This window comes from Podarcis pityusensis, assembly GCF_964106645.2.
Source record: "Podarcis pityusensis genome assembly, chromosome: 1".
In the NCBI taxonomy this organism is placed as follows: domain Eukaryota; kingdom Metazoa; phylum Chordata; class Lepidosauria; order Squamata; family Lacertidae; genus Podarcis; species Podarcis pityusensis.
Window position 1 is genome coordinate 47,790,224 of NC_138028.1, and position 17,447 is coordinate 47,807,670.

A 17,447-nucleotide genomic window follows, 5' to 3' on the forward strand; every position below is an offset into this window, starting at 1 on the left:
CCTGGTCTTTTTAGGTGGACTCTTGGGACCCCTCCTTTCAATTACACATTCAAGATTATTTTGTGCTTATGATGCTATCAAAGTGATCATGCATGATTCCACATTCAATACTGTTTGCACCTGCAAAAGGTTTGGGGTGGTCATACTGTTTCATTTCCAGTCAGTGCACATCCGGTAACTTCTTGCTGAAATCCTGTAACTTTATACCCCACAGATGTTCTAGTGTATTTTTTATCCCACTTCTGTTGTCCTGTAGTCCCTCCGGACGGCAGTAATATGGCAGCTTTGGGGAAGCATTGCAGAACAAACTAAAGCAGAACAAATCTACCACTAATGCACTATTATTGTGTCAAGAACATGTTGTAGAAAACACCCACAATAAAACACCAGTCAGGAGGGGCCTTCCTGTAAGCTATCAATATGTATGGCATTATTTCATAACAGTGAGCAATTAAGATTACAACAGACTTGTTCACCAGAGTAAGATTCTCTTGATATAAATGAGCAGAGTTCTATTCATGCAATGGGACTTCGCCTTCTTCTCCCCTCCCCCAGCAGCCTCCTATGCTTCCCCCCAAATCTACTTGTGGGGGGGGGTCCCCCAACCCTCCAGAGCATATGGGAGCATGCAGGAAGCTGCAAGGGGGAGGAAAGGAAGGAGAAGTCATGACGCATGAGACAAACTTTGTTCTGCTTTTACACAGACCCTGTTGGATACATTCCAGAGTGTCTAAAGGGAAAGACAGTACATATTAGAGAAGATTGTTAGAGTAAGATGAAAGGAATCAATTTCAAGGGCTGAATCGGTGTGAGAGTACAAAGCGAGGGACAGGAAATGGAAGACAAATGCATGATCTTAAGGGCACTGGTGAAAAATAGACATTGAAAAACATTGTGGTGTTCCAAGCAACACATTTCACATTTGAGATTAAAGAGATGCCAAAAGATTATGGGCATTCTAGAAAAACGTGTAATTTGCTTTAATCACTGCTTAGGGGGATGTCTGCACTGGTCAATGTTTGTGCTTTTTAAAATATCTGGACCACTAGTGCTTGTGTAGGTCCACACGTATTATGGGAATCAACACTGGAACTGCAAAAACCTGGAAACATAATGGGCCAAAGAGCCTGTTTGAAACCTTCCCTTTTCTTAAAATTGGAGTTGTCTCTCTTTATTGTACAACCTTTCAGTAAAACCCCAAACCCACTATTGATTCACTTGCTAAGCAACTCAGTTTCCTACGGCAGCGTCTGACCCTGTTTATTTAAACAGATATATTCTGACCCATCCCCCTTTGCTTCTAGACGTTTCGCTGCCCTGAAGTAAAATTCACTTTTATTTCTTTGTTAATAGCATCAGAGGACCACCAGGGCTTTGATGTTCAAAAGCTCATTTGAATCACTGAAGAGAGGTGACCTTGCAAAAGCTTATGGATCCATCCTCCTGCGTTTAATATCTGCCACTCTGGTCAAGTTCCCTATTTGAATATTTATTTGGAGGCACAAAGAAAACACCAGGGAAGGGGCTGCCAAATCAATCACAAAGGAGGGGAGGGGTTGTACAGTCACTAGAAAGGGCTTTCATGGATATTTCATATTATGGATTGTCTCTGATATGTTCTTTTGTCTGGCCACTGAAGGTCAATACGTGATGGTGAAGACCAATGGCAGCTACTGCAACAGGTGGAGTAGGAAAAGCAGATTTATCACCAGCCCCAACTGATATGGATCCTGGCCTTCACCCCAAGCCTCTAGTTCCTACCAGGGCCCACTATCTATGGAAGTTTGGTGGGTGGCCCTTGCATGGAACTCCTGGGAGAGCTGGATCTGGCCAGCATGTTGCAGGGGGTTTTTTGAAAGAGGGTGAAGACCTTTCTCACCACCCTTTTATGGTAATCTGGTTTTAATGAGCTGAGTTGGGAAACATTTATTTGCATCTTTCTTCTATCATTACTGATTTTGTGGTGTTTAATTAGGATTTAATTATGGTTTTTATTGTGTTTGAATTGGATTATTTCTATAAGCTGCTTTGGGAGCCTGCTGGCTGAAGCATGGGATAGGAATAAATAAAACAGACCTGTGGCCAATATCTTAACTCAATTTCCCCTCAATCTGGAACACTAGAGCACTCTGAAAGCCCAATGCACTGTTTTCCAACTCTGACCCATTTCCTTCTCCGAGCTCCTAGCTGCCACCACTCTCCAGCATCATGGTTGAATCCTTAGCAGTTTTGTACTAATATAACTAACAGTATCTATGACATTTCCTGTTTCTGGACCCCTTTCAGGATCCCAGTACATTTCTGAGCACAATTCAAAGTGTTGGCATTGACCTTTAAAGCCCTAAATGGCCTCGGCCCAGTATACCTGAAGGAGCGTCTCCACCCCCGTCGTTCAGCCCAGACACTGAGGTCCAGCGCTGAGGGCCTTCTGGCGGTTCCCTCACTGTGAGAAGTGAGGTTACAGGGAACCAGGCAGAGGGCTTTCTCAGTGGTGGCACCCATCCTGTGGAACGTTGTCCCCATCAGATGTCAAGGAAATAAACAACTACCAGACTTTTAGAAGACATCTGAAGGCAGCCCTGTTTAGGGAAGTTTTTAATGTTTGATGTTTTATTGTATTTTTAATATTTTGTTGGAAGCCGCCCAGAGTGGCTGGGGAAACCCAGCCAGATGGGCGGGGTACAAATAATAAATTGTTGTTGTTGTTGTTGTTGTTGTTGTTGTTATCATCTTTGAACACATATGCATGCAAACCAGTAATAAAGATCTCGCAAAAATGTTCTCTAAGAATCTGTAGAGCGAGACTGACATATACATAGATCTGCAAAGCAGTATGCCTGGTGGCTGGAAACAGATCCTATCAGTCTGCAAGTAGTTCCTGGATGAGGGTGAAAGCCACAATCTATGATGCTCCCAACCAGAAGGAAAGTTGTGTGACCAGGTGACCTGGGAAGAGCTGAAGAGAGTAGCCAACAAAAGTAGAAGTCATGGCATCAACTCACCAAAGTTCTCTCCTCCCCAGATGTCCATCTGAGTGTCATATTTTCCAAGATGGTTAAACCAAGATTTATCTATCACAAAGATGCCTCCTGCTATGACAGGTGTTCTAGGGAAAATGAGGGCAAGAAAGGATTTACATGTAATATCAGTAAAATATATTTAAATGCAACAGAAACATACAGCATATATACAGCAGCATGTTCCATCTAAAGCCATTTATAAAGAAGAACCATTAGACTCCAGAATTTTCTATGAGCTGGTGCAGACTTAATTAGAATAAAACCTTAACTGTAGTTAAGAGATTAGAAGCAAGTGCAAGATCACTCATGTTCTCTCTCTCCCCCCCCCCCCCCCCATGTATGTACATACACACAATCACACACACAGCCCTTAACTGCAGTTACATTGGCAGCAATTATAACCTGGTTTCTGCATAACCAGAGTATGGTATTGTTTAAGAACTAAGCAAGTAAGCCAAGCAGAAGACCCCGAAGCAAAATGCAAGTTGACCAATTTTCCACACCCATGCCAGAGGCATACCTAAAGATTCAGCTGGCAGTGCAATCAGGCACCTCCTTTGCCCCCAACTGAACCATGTAATCCCAGTTGGGAAGATAGGGAAAGGCAAGTAAATCCTGCCATATTAATAATAACAATAATAATTATTAGTAATACATTTATATCCCACCTTTGTTCCAAGGAACTCAAGGCAACACTCACGTTTCTCCCCCTCTCCATTTTAACTTCACAACAACCCTGTGAGGTAGGTTCGGCTGAGAGACAGTGATCGTCCAATGGGTTTCCTCATGGAGGAAAGGGCTCCTGAAGGTTAATAGCCATCACAGCTATGCCCTGCCTCTATAGCTGGAGGAAATAATGCTTCTGAACACCAGTTGCTGGAAACCACAGGAGAGGAGAGTGTGCTCTCCTGCTTGAATCCTGCTTGCAGGTTTCCCACAGGCATCTGGTTGGTCACTGTGAGAACAGGATGCTGGACTAGATGGGCCCTTGGCCTGATCCAGCAGGCTCTTCTATTGTTCTCATGCTCTTAAGAGTTTCATGGCTGAGTGGGGATTTGAAGCCCAGTCTCCTAGGTTCAACACCCTAACCACTACCCTGAACCACAGCACTAAAGTCAGGCAGAAGAATGTACAGACCTTGTGATTATCCCAATCAGCCATGTGGACCAGCAGACACTAGAACAAGCTTAATCATCCTGGGTGCTTAAGACTAGAGGAGTTGGGGGTACTGTACTAGAGATCCAACACCCACAAATTCAGGCAGTGTGGACACCCATATGAGTGCAAATCAGCTGATAAGATTATGCTTCAATCCACCTATCATCCTTCTTTTAATTTGCCTAGATTTGGTGGTCCTTATCTGCATTATGGGACGCGGGTGGCGCTGTGGGTTAAACCACAGAGCCTAGGACTTGCCAATCAGAAGGTCAGCGGTTCGAATCCCCGTAACGGGGTGAGCTCCCATTGCTCGGTCCCTGCTCCTGCCAACCTAGCAGTTCGAAAGCACGTCAAAGTGCAAGTAGGTACCGCTCCAGTGGGAAGGTAAACGGCGTTTCCGTGCGCTGCTCTGGTTCGCCAGAAGCGGCTTAGTCATGCTGGCCACATGACCCGGAAGTTGTACGCCAGCTCCCTCGGCCAATAAAGGGAGATGAGTGCCGCAACCCCAAAGTCGGCCACGACTGGACCTAATGGTCAGGGGTCCCTTTACTTTTACCTATCTGCATTATAGTATGTGTGGAGAGAGAATGTGTGTATATATATCAGAATTAATCAGGCAGTGAATATATAGGTCACCACCACAGAATGTGCAAATGGTTTTGTTGAAACCTTGAGGGAAAAGGATGGCCTTGTCTTGGCCGCAGTAGACCCTATTCTGGTCACGCGCCAGCTTGGAAAAGTTCATTGTTCCTGCAAGACAATGGTAACAATTTCTAAAATGAGGGCCATGACATTTCCCCTGCCTCAGAAAGGAGATGGCCGCATATATTCATAACAGCCTGAAAAACCAATATACTATGCACTGCATATTATAGCAGTGCAAGCCACTCAAGCCAACAGATTGAGTTGCAAGTATTTGTCAGGAATATTAAAACTCTTCAGGGAACAATAGATATTGATTAACTGCAGCTCTTAAATGAACCACACATGACCTCTGAACACTTCCCGTGGTAACATCAACAAATGGAACAGCTTCTCATATCAGACAAAAAGATGAAGTTGTGAGCAAAAGAGCTTACCTGATGGACTCAGTAGGATCTGTTCTGGACAATTTTTGCTCAATGGGGATTTGCTCCCACTTAAAGTGAAGGCTCCAGTCAAACCCTAAAATGTGGAACAGAGTAGTACATGTTTGCAGTTTCTCAAATACAGAGGAAAACCAGAAACTAACAAGGGTTTCTGGAAAATGTGAAAATAGGCTTCAAGACTCCATTTAGGATACATTGGGAAGAAGCTTGAAACACAGCAACACATACCGCTTAGCAATAATTAGATGGTGTTGACACTGCTTATTCGCACATGATCTCAGGGCAGCAGGAGACAAGCGGACTTGTGTTAGCCAGGCCTCGAGGTATCCCTATAGATGCGCCCTGTTCCTTAGCGGTATTTATCTGAGCTCAATTGCATTCCAAATCTTCCAATGTGTGTTCCCAGAGAGAAATGCAATAATTAGTGCTTCAGCCTTCCACTCAGACTGTCCTATGCCTCATTGGCCGCCAAAGTTATGAGACGTTAATCAGCACTCTCAGTGGGATGACATGTATTTCCGGGAACAAAGTCTCTCTGTTCGCTGTAATTGGCTTTTCCCCATGCGCATCACATAAAACGCTGCCTAATTTACCATTTTTGCAAATTGGGTAGATCCTGTGGGAAGGAAGGTGAATGGCAGGAGCTGTATGCAAGTGGGCTCTGCAAAACTGAGAGGGAGGGGAAGTTGAGACCTGCACTTGAGTAGAAGGAGTGTTTCCCCAACACTTGGGGAAAGGGTGGTGGATGTGTAGATGTGTGTCCCCCCCCAAGAGAACAGGGTGGAGCAGCTGGACTTCTTTGCATTTGGGTTCCTTGTATATATATAAAAAGGGTGAAATAAAAGGAAATTCTGGGGGCTTATCAAATATAAGGCTTCCCCATATTAATCACTTAGTATGCTGGTCATCTGTATTAGTAATCTGTGGCAGATGGCACTGAATGGGGAAAGACATTTGTGCTTTCCAAAGCAGATTCCTCTCCTTATTCAAGGAAATCTTTGCTTTCCTCTTCCTTTGTTTTTATGTCATTTTTATCTTTATCTTTTACTACTCTTTTTTAAAAAGCAGGTTCTCCTCTCCCCACCCCCCAGTCAACCCCCAACAAACATGCATAGATCAGCTGAGGAGGAGGAAGGTGCGCATACTGCGTTTTCTAAATTAATGTCTGGTTCTCTCTTTCCCTTCCATGTGTGTATGTGCTAGGAATGTGTGTTAAGGGGGTCGTGTGTTTGTGTATGCTTGACCATACCCACTGTTGGAATATGGCCTCTGAGAGCTCTCCATCCAATAAACCCAGCTCTTGGGCTGAAGCAGCTTCTCTAAGACATCACAGGCTTTCCCTCCTCTAAGAATCCCTTGCCGCTCCATGTATTGCCTCCTCGATTAACCTACAACCATCTCTAGGCACACCAGCCTTTTCCCTTGACACCACAAAGTGGGCCTTTCCTGCGATAAATCTGCCTGGCAGCAGCAGAAGAGAAATATCTCCCCAATTTGCACCTCTCTTTCCCAGTTTCTTGCCTTGGCAAGCATCAATGCCATCACCTATGCGAGGGGTTGCACCACATGCCCCTTGACAGCTCCTGATTCATGAAATTCCCTCCACCTGTCAATCTCCCCCGCTCCTGGCGGCACAGGATAAAGGCACATCTGTGAAGACCTGGGCCAATTGCATGTAAGCCTTTTTTGAAACTTATCCTATAGCCTACACTGTTGTGTAGAACATAGCCTGTTTTGTTTGATTTTGTACCCTGCTTTCTTGATTTCTATCCTTTCCCTCGGAGCCTGATAAAGCCTTCTCTGCTAGAGTATGTAGTTTGGCTGCCTTCTTCTACTAAATGGGAGTAAGCAGGGAAAGGGCTGGAGCTTTTCCAGTCACATCTGGAGATCAGCTGCAGGTGCCCTTCTTCCAAGTTAATAATCCATAGGCTGTGGTTGGAGAGCTGGAAGGGACCACAAGGGTAATCTAGTCCAACCCCCTGCAATGCAGGCATCTTTTTGTCCAATGTGGGGCTCGAATCCACAACCCTGAGATTAATAAGAGTCTCATGCTTTTCCAGCTAAGCTATTGTCAGAACTAATTTAAAAAGAAAGGAGACTGTGTGACACTCAGGCAGAATCTCTTTCACAGCGCATATATATTATTAAACTTCATTTTAAGGTGTGTGAAATTACAGATACAATAGATGGATCCACAGTATTAAATGCAAAACGAGAGATAATGTCACGGGCTTAAAACAAGCATGAGCTTATTTTTAGAAACCACAAATTAAGGGTGTTTTGGTCTTTAAGGTTGAGGAATAAGGATGGGGAACAGGGAAGGAACTGACAGCAAGGTGACTTCCCCTCATTCAGTTGTAACCTGAACCCCCTTCCCAGATTCTTACTGTTTTCATAGAAATTGCCAATGCATTTTCAGGCGTCACCCACAACAACTATGAAAGGCTAAATGCTACTCTGTGTGTGTGTTTAAAAATGTGAAAGCTGGATTCTGCACAAACTGTACAAGGCTGTACTCCATAATCACAGCCATGAAGATTTGAAATTACACACATATACACACTCTGAGCACAGGCTCAACTGCTGATGAAATCCTAGGCTTTTATTCTGGCATATTTGGCATCGAGATCAAAAGGAACCAGCTATGTTGGGCCTTTCCAGGGGGAGGGAGACCTTTCTTAAGAATTTACTTATTCACCTTACCTACCTCCCCTCAAATCTGCTGATGCTGCTAAGTAGGCAAAATTTTCCAGGCTTATCACATCGATGATAGGACTCACCACCCGAGTATAATCCTGAAAGAAAAGACAAGGAAGGAAAGAAATTAGAATTTTGCCAGGAGGGAGGGAGATTAAGCGTCAGGAAATCAGAGACCATGAGATTTATGCACATAGTGGAATGAGAAGCATATTTGCATACTGCCTTACTTTCTTAGCCCCAGCACAGAACCTGGAGATAAGGAAAGGACAAATCTGTGGCTTTTGGGGGAGATTTTAACCCCACAGTTGTTGTTGTTGTTTTGGGGGGGGTTGCAGCTGAGATTCAAAGGAACTTCTTCCACAATTAGCAGAAGGACAAGGAGGAAGAGGGGGTGGACATTAATAACACAATGGCTACTGGTAAAATGTCTGTTCTTGATTTTCTGGTCACATACGCAGGACATGGTTTCAAAGGGTTATTGATCAGAAACACTATCAGATCAGGCAGGTGTACTGTTAAGCTTTGATTTCCTACAGTCATCCTAAGAAAGATGTTGACAAACTAGAATTATGCAGGTGGGAAACTGCTGCTTTTGACAGAAGCCATTTCCCTTTCTGATTCCACGGGAGAACTTGATGGAGAAAGCCTCCCTTTGGCACTTGAGATGCACGATCGTTTAGAGCCATTTTATCCGCATCCTTCTCCTGATTTTGCTCATAGTTTCATGAAGTCTGCTTGCTTAGGCAATGTTAATTGTTCCAGTGAATCATCTTGCAGGGAAATCTGTCTGTCTCTCCAACTGTTCTTATTACTTCTGCGGGTGCATCCATACCAGATGTTCCCAGAGATACATCCCAGGGACAGCTGGTGAAGTCTATCTCATATCCCAAGTGGTGCCCCTAACTAGGGCTTTAATTCCAGGTTTCGTTACTGCAAAGTGAATGCCTCATTAAAGAGATACTCACTTGCCCTGAAATAGCCTTGGTAATCAGGAACATTTACCATATTTTTTGCACCATAACACTCACTTTTTTCCTCCTAGAAAGTAAGGGGAAATGTCTGTGCGTGTTATGGAGGGAATGCCTACGGGTGGCATGCCTACGGATTTTCCTCCTCTAAAAACTACGTGCGTGTTATGGTTGGGTGCGTGTTATAGAGCGAAAAATACGGTACTCCTAGCAAGGCTGCTGCTTGAAACAGCCGACAACGGGTGCTTCCAGGCGGTTGCTGTTTTGGGGTGGGACTACGTCACATACCATAAAATTCAGGTTGCACAATTATAGTTGATTGGGTTGGCTTGTGCAACAAACCCACTTCCGCAAAATATCAGACTTTCACAATAATAAAGGTGATGGGGAAATGCACTGGGAAGTAAAAAGAAAAAAGGTAAAGGACCCCGGATGGTTAAGTCCAGTCAAAGGCGACTATGGGGTTGCGGCACTCATCTTGCTTTCAGGCCGAGGGAGCCAGCGTTTGTCCACAGACAGCTTTCTGGGTTATCATGTGGCCAGCATGACTAAACTGCGTCTGGCACAACGGAACACCATTATGGAAGCCAGAGTGCACAGAAACGCTGTTTACCTTCCCGTCGCAGCAGTACCTGTTTATCTACTTGCACTGGTGTGCTTTCGAACTGCTGGGTTGGCAAAAGCTGAGACAGAGCAACGGGAGCTCACTCCACCGCAGGGATTCAAACTGCCAACCTTCTGACTGGCAAGCCCAAAAGGCTCAGTGGTTTAGAACACAGCACCACCCGCTGGGTTATAGCATAATACTTGCTGTGGTGAGATGCCATTTAACCGGCTCTCCACAAACAGATCAGAATGAATGCCCATTCAACAGCCAATGCAGTCTTATCTCCCGGTCAACAAATAAGGACAAGCATTCAATAAACAAACCATTTGGAAGCATCCTATGCCAGGTACGTACTCACAGGCACATCTAATCATGGATAGACAGCCCAAGAGGCTATTCCAGCAATTTTTGGCTCTAAGGGTGGGAAGAGAACGGCATCTACCCCCTTAGGAGTGAATAAGGTGGCTGTTTGCAGGTAAGTAGGGCTGGTATCCAAGTTTGGCCTGGCTGCTGAACTACTGAGGCCCAGCCCTTTGGAGCTTCTGCTCATGGTCATTGCAACAAGCTTGTTCACCCGCCTCTTGCTCTGGCCCAGACAACCATGGAGACAAAGCAGGATCAGCGGATGTCACTGCCTGCTTGCTCACTGTCAAGCAGGGAAGGCGCTGAGATCTCCTGCTGGCAGGCAGGAACATCCTTCAGCCAGAGAATCCATTAATGACTAATCATTTAAGCAGGCTCAGGACTTGGGTGAAGAATCCCTGTTGTGCTTTTTAACACATGCTGCCTGCAAAATACAAAAGGCAGCACAGAAACCTATGAAGTGAAGACAATGGGAGTTTGCCCCAGGCATAATTTTTGAAGGCTGTGCTAGAGCAGGTACAGCCCACAAGGAAAACCCATAGGGAGAGTGGTTAATTTGGACAGTCGGGGGCTGCCTACCTTTAGAAGGGGTGAAGGAAGACAAACGAGCAGGCAAAAGGGTCAAGAGCTGGTCTCCCTGCAAAGTGGTTGGAGGCCAACAGACAAAACAGATGCTTCATGTTTAGGCAGTAGAAGCCTAGGCGTCAGAGATAGCTGGCATTGACAAGCTCCAAGAGATCTAAATTCCAACCAGCTCACGGCACAGAAAAGGCAGCAACTTCAGAAACGGTGACCTTGAAAATGGTGTGCAAGAGATGGCTGTGGCGAAGTAAGGGAGGGGGCCTAGACCCTTTGTGACACTTAAGACACACATTGTGGATTTTTGAAAATACCAGGCATAGTGGGAAGAAGGGAATTGCCCTTAGTAACGCAGCACATGGTCAGAAGAGGTTCAAGCCTCTCTTTCCTGGGGCCATGATAGTGGTAAAACTCGCCTCCAAGGCAACTTACGTTAGGAAGAGAGCTCCGAGTGGTGTTTTCCTAATGTAAACTTGCCACATGGAAGGGAGCAGTTTTCACTAACATGCTAATTTTACTAACAGGCTTAAACCAGGATGGGTGGGAACCTGCTGCCCTCCAGATATTGCTGGATACCTATTCCCACCAGTCCCAACTAGCACGGCCAGTGGCAGGGGTGATGGGTCCAGTAACATGAAGCAGGACACAGATTTCCCCCTCCCAACTCCTAGCTTAAACTTGCCCTAACCAAACGCCACATTCCCAAGGGCAATCAGTTGCCACCTTCTGCACTAGGCATTTAATTAAACAACAACAACACAATGTGGTTGAGAGTCACATCACCTGCATAGTTAGGCTCTGAGATCCGGGCACAAAGATGAAATGAAGGGGGGAAATGTCTAAAGCTATGGGGTTTTGGAGGTTTTCCCCATGTGTCTAAAGGTATGTTAAGTCTACTAGTTTATATTAGTTTATATCATAGCTGTCATTGTTCACCCCACTCAACCACCTAAATAATCCTGGGAATTATAGCTGGGTGACAGTGGTGAAAATTCTTTTAGAGGCTCTAAGCTGCCCTCACAGAACATCAGTATCTGGGAAAGGAAAGGGCTGGTAAATATGCCATACTATCTGTAGCACAGATATATAAGCAAACGTGTTTCTTGGCACTGAAACAGACGTGCACCTGACAACGAAAAGGTAGGCCTGAAATAGAGAAACTCAAACACAATAAACTTCTTGAAATGTCTGGACTCAAATCCTCCTCTGCTGCTGAGCTGTCCGGGCACATTTCCTTCCGTGCAAGAGCAGTCAATGAGCTGCCACTGCTATTGTTGGTCCTGCCAGCAGCATGATTTTATGAGCAAATATAAAACAGACATTTATGGGCTACTGAGAAGGAGGATTTATTGAGCCGAGGCTTTTTAAGTCACCAGTTCTAAGGTTTCACCTTCTTCCTCCCTTTGGCATTAAGCTGAACATATATGTAATTTGCATCTATAGCAGTTCCTCCCACCTGCCTCCTGGGCCCTGTTAACTACCTAAAAGCTTTCCCTCCTCTTTTCTTGTCTTCCTGAGGAGAAAGCAGGCCTTAAATGCGGCAGGGAGACCAGCCCTCCCCTCCCAGCTCCGAAACAGCAGAGTTTTCAGCAGCACCGTCACATCCTTTCGCTGACCCTCTTGGCACAGGCAGGATGAGAACTGCCAACTCAGCTGCATCATTTTTTCTCTCCATCTACCCTGGGGGCTACCACCTCCCCCCCCCAATCCCAAATGAACGCTACACAGTGCATTATTTATTACACAACTCTGGAAAAAGGACTCCCATATTAAGCTATACTTTGGTGTAACGAATGCATGTGGGGAGAGGGAATTCAGCAATAGGAGATAAGAGGCCGGGAAGCTCCGTTTTTCTCCCTCTCTCATAACGCTAGAGCTCCTGGACTTCCAATGAAGCTGAATGTTGGAAGATTCAGGACAGATAAAAGAAAGTACCCCTTCGAGCGGCACAACTGAAGAAGCGTCTCCACCCCCATCGTTCTGCCCGAACACTGAGGTCGCCAAGGGCTTTCTGCCGGTTCCCTCACTGCGAGAAGCCAAGTTACAGGGAACCCGGCAGAGGCCTTCTTGGTAGTGGCACCTGCCCTGTGGAATGCCTTCCCACCAGATGTCAAAGAGAAAAACTACCAGATTTTTAGAAGACATCTGAAGGCAGCCCTGTTTAGGGAAGCTTTTAATGTTTAATAGGTTATTGTATTTTAAGATTCCGTTGGAAGCTGCCCAGAGCAGCTGGAGAAACCCAGCCAGATGGGCAGGGTATAAATAATAAATTATTATTATTATTATTATTATTATTATTATTATTATTATTAATGGAACTCGCTCCCATGGGAGGCAGTGATGGCCACCAACTTGGATGGCTTTCAAAGAGGATTAAACAAATTCATGGAGGAGGGAGCTATTGATGGCTACTAGCCGTGACTCTGCTTGCAGTGTTGCAGGGAGCAATGCTTCTGAATACCAGTTGCCGGGAGCCACAGGTTGGCCACTGGATGCTAGACTAAATGGGCCTGATCCAGCAGGCTCTTCTTATGCTCTCTTTCCTATTTGCAGTGACTATAGCCAGGCCCACTGTCACAGGCGTCAGGGGCTGGTAGCCAGCCAATAGCAAAGAGGCTGGCGTGAAGCAAGGGCAGGAGGCCAGGCTGCCCACACTTACCTCTTTCACTCTCTGAAGCATCGGCTGCAGCCATTCGCTGTTGACTTCACAATGGCTGTCCAGAAAGGTAAGGATCTCAGCTGCCGCCGTATCAGCACCTCGCACACGAGAACGGATCAATCCTGGAAAAGTGTAGAGAAGAGAGCTGGTAGCATATAAAGGGACAGTGGAAAAGAAAAAGGATGGAACTATTTAAGTCGATACGGCCCTCAACACTGGGCCTGAACCCAGAATGGTAAGCGTCTATATAATCAATATCATCTAGCAGCGCCTGCAGCTGAATTGACACCTCCCTTCTGAGCACCTTGCCCAAGAAGAGAGTATTAACATTTGAGTGATAGTTGTCAGTGGCCTCTGGGTCCAGGGCAGGCTCCCCCCTTTTTTTAAAGGAGTGGACACCCCACCTAAAGGGCAGCAGGCAGCACTCCTTCATGCTACAAAGCATCAACCGTCCCCTGGACGGTCAGTCTCCCTTGGCTAGCTTGAATCAGCTAAAATGGATAAAGGTCAAAAGGGCAGGTGGTTGGCCAAATAGCCGAAAGTACTTTGTCCACATCATCAGCTGCAAAAACTGGAACTGGCCCCCCTAAACCAGACCAGATGGCGCATGGGTGCCCTTTTTTGGACCTCTCCCAACCACAGCATTTTAAGTAGACTTGCAAGTTAGCAGTTTGATCCCCTTGAACATTCTCTTTATCTAGGAGAAGAAGTAAGCTTGGTATGGCATCCAAAGACTTGAGGACAGGTGGGGAAAATTACAGGTGTCTGGTTTTCCTAAAGCGTCATCATCCTGACATGGCTGAGACATGCAATTATAAGCGTCTGCATTGCAGTTCTTTTTGCTCTGCTCTTGGCTTACTTTACCATGCAGTGCACCTATCCCTTTGCTCACAGTTAGGTTCCTTCAGGGGCAACCAGGCCCTGCACAGGGATGCTTTGAGCGCCACAATTCTCACGCTTCCCCCTCCTGCTTCCCCCTGTTTTCCTCTCACCATGGGAAGCACGGAGCTGAATTTGAAAGGGCAGCTGTGGTGACTCCTTTTTAGAGATGTGCAATACACCCCTGAGAAATTTCACCTGTCTTGTTAAAACCCTTTTAGCTTTCCTCAAAAAACCCTCTTTGGATGTTTCACCACAAATTTGCATGGCATTTTTGTTTTCCGTTGTTAGGGTGAATGCAGCTGGGGCAATGGACCCATTAGGATGGTCTTATGGATTCAAATGGCCTCCAGATAACCTTGGGAGATTTTTTTTAAAGCTGATTTGGCCAATTACTTTTACTGCAATCTTGGGACAGGAAGTTGACAGACAGCTGACACAAGAGTTCTCAGGCATACTTTTCCCACCTGCCAAGGCACAGGCCTCACCATGGCTCAGTAGAGTATTCTGTACAATGAGGCAGCAGGGATGACAGCTTGAGTGCAAATAGAGGAAAGCCTGCAACAAATCCATCTGAACACAGCGTAGAGGCCACTTGAAGACCTGTTCCATGGTGCTCTTTCTTCTTGACCACCATTGTGTCTCTGCAACCTTATCCAGTGGAGCTTTTCTGAGCTTTAATAACCAATTATTATTATTATTATTATTATTATTATTATTATTATTAATACCCCGCTCATTTCTGGGCGGCTTCCAACAAAATATTAAAAATACAATAAAAAACCTAACTCTCCTTCCTTGGATTGTTACGAATCCTCAGGCCTGCTGCAACATTTCTGCAGTGTTCTTTGTGGACACAATCGCTCCCCTCCGCTCTGACCTTGACTCCATGCAGACAGAGTCAATAGCAATTGCATCGTCCTCTGGTCAGGTTTTATTGGATTGGTTTCAGCTTTTAAAATCCAAAGATGTAGACAGAATACGTAGATCTGCACATACCACTTTATCTCAGTCTGACCTCTGTCCCTAATTCCTAGAATTAATAAGCTGGGAGAAAGTGATGGCCATCTTGTGGAAGATAATCTATCCTTAATCGAAGGGGGTCTTTGTACCATTTAGCCCTGTGGTGGGAAACCTATAGCTCTCCAGATGTTGTTGGACTACAGGTCCCATCAGCCCCAGCCAATGGTCATGAAGGATGGGCGCTATGGTTCAAAAACATCTGGAGGGCCACCAGTTCCCCATCCCTGCTGCAGCAAGACCATATTTAAAAGAAGCCCTCCTTGGATGAATTGGGGAGCAATATCCAGTTTATTTTCTAGCCAAGTTGGCTGAACTGTATTGTGGCCAAATCTACAGTTGCATGTAGTGCTCCCCATATCTAGACCCATTTCCACCTGATTCCTAACTAGAACTCAGGACTGAGATTCTCTTAGTTTATTATCTGTGCAAGGGGAATTACCAGGGAGTGTAACTCTGCTGATTCTTTTGAACTTACTGTATCTTTTTTTATATCACAGCATCTTTCTGGATCAAGAATATGGGATAGGAATAGGAAGCTCTGCTTTATAGTAGTTCTGCTCCTAATTGCTGGAAAATTCCAGCTGATTGCTGTTCCTCCCCCATGTGCTTCCCTGTGGAATACAACAGACTTCTATCCTTTCCATCATACTTCTTCACAGTGAAACCACTGGGAGAAGTCGTGCTGAGTTTTGGAGCGGATTTTTATCAGTATACTGATGGTGCCTAGCTCTATTTATCTTTTCCACCTGAATAAATTGTGGTGCTTTTTTGCAATTGAATCACTGCCTGAGGTTTGTAATGGGCTGAAATGCGAGTGAATATATTGAAACTCAACTCAGACAAGACAGAACTTCTTGCTGGTAATGGCTCTTCATCAGATGATGATGGTGATGAAACTAGATATAGGAAAGGGACTTGGTTGGTTCAGAGGCGGAGGCCGTCATATGTCCCCCAACACCCACAAGTATTAATTTGTGCTACCATTGGGTCCTTCTAAAAGTGAACGATTTTTGCAAAATCTGTCATACTCACCTTCTCGCCGACTGTTGCGAAGACACTTGACCTTTGGTATCTTGGTAAGGAGCTGGCAATCCTCAGCTGAAGAGAAGAGAAAACAGTTGGCGCCAGTGCCTAGTTTGTTTGGCATCGACATAAAGCTGCAATTAACTCTCCCCATGTGTCTCAACAGAGGGCAAAGCCTTGCTTTCATTTACGATATTAATCAATTTGTTGATCCCAAAATAAATGGCTTTAATCCCATCGCCTCAAGTTATCGCCCAAAGAAGTCTGCTTACCACTCAGCTCCTCCTCCTCTGCCTCAAAGGTTTTAGTCAGCATTTGTAAGATCTGTGGAGGCACACTACACACTACACTGCAGCCATGGGCTGCAAAGCCCAGCAGATCCTTCTCCTTCTCCAAGCTCCTACAGAAAAGGGACAGCTTTAGAGTAGGAGAGAAGGGAGTGCTTAACCTTTCCTCTGCCAGCCTACTTTCACTCAAATTCCCCTCCCAGCGAGGGGAAGAGGAGAATAGTTAGAGGGGAAACAACTGGCAAGGGAAAAGTTAAGCACTTCCATTGCCACTGTGTCTTCTCTGAAGCAAATCGTCCTTTCCAGAGGGCACTTTACAAGGGAAGAAGGAACTATGGAGGCCTGGTTTTATGCTGTGATGTTTGTGAACAGCTGATACCACAGACAGCGTACGCCTTAAGGCAGGGGTTATCAGCTTTTCGGAGGCCCTGGCACATTTGCAAACAAGAGAAACTGTTGTGGGCACCCCACACACCCCACAACCAAGCATGGACTGCAACCTATTCTATTAGCTACAACAGAGAGCTGCTTTAAAACCCAACTGCAGGCAGGAGGGAACCTGCCTCAGGATATAACAACACGGCACATCAGAAAACATGTGTTTTGCAAACTCATATTTGGAGGTTAATGGTAAAGCAGGGAGGAGAAACAGCATGGAAGAAATGGCGGACTGATTTATCCCCAAGACTCCAAACACACATTTCCTTTTTAGCTCAGCCGACTCCAGGGCTGGAAATATGCCTGGCTGTGGAGAAAATGCGGGAAGGGGGAGGTTGTGCGCAGAATCAGCAGGTGGAGGAAAAGTTCAGCTCCCCTATTCATGCCCTGACTTTCCCAGGCAAATGCCACTCTGATCCCTGCATCACCATTACAAGACCAAGAGTCAGGGTCCCTGTGTTTGCTCTGTAACATGTAGCTCTGCCTGTTGACTTTTAGGAGAAACATGAAAGAGATTTATGGCAGAGGCACAGGCTGGATGCTAAGAAAAAGAAAGGGAGTGAATGCAGTGAAATGAGAAAAGAGTTGAAAGAGGAGCAAGACATTCAGACTCAACTCTTTTATCTGTCAAGATAAACACAGCAGGACATATCAT

The 17,447-nt window shown here is 45.4% G+C and overlaps 1 protein-coding gene across 2 annotated transcripts in view; it reads right to left on the bottom strand.

Moving 5' to 3' along the window:
• GALNT16 (polypeptide N-acetylgalactosaminyltransferase 16) overlaps positions 1-17,447 on the bottom strand; it is a 139,408-nt gene that overhangs the window by 19,015 nt on the left and 102,946 nt on the right. For both annotated transcript variants that reach the window (XR_013982152.1, XM_080992968.1), the window contains exons 5-9: positions 16,077-16,142; positions 13,143-13,264; positions 7,974-8,061; positions 5,258-5,342; positions 3,003-3,106 (exon numbers count right to left, since the gene is read on the bottom strand). Coding sequence is in view for 1 of the 2 variants with exons in the window: in XM_080992968.1 (XP_080849094.1) it covers positions 3,003-3,106; positions 5,258-5,342; positions 7,974-8,061; positions 13,143-13,264; positions 16,077-16,142 (465 nt within the window). In the remaining variant the exon portion in view is untranslated. The remainder of the gene's footprint in view (positions 1-3,002; positions 3,107-5,257; positions 5,343-7,973; positions 8,062-13,142; positions 13,265-16,076; positions 16,143-17,447) is intronic.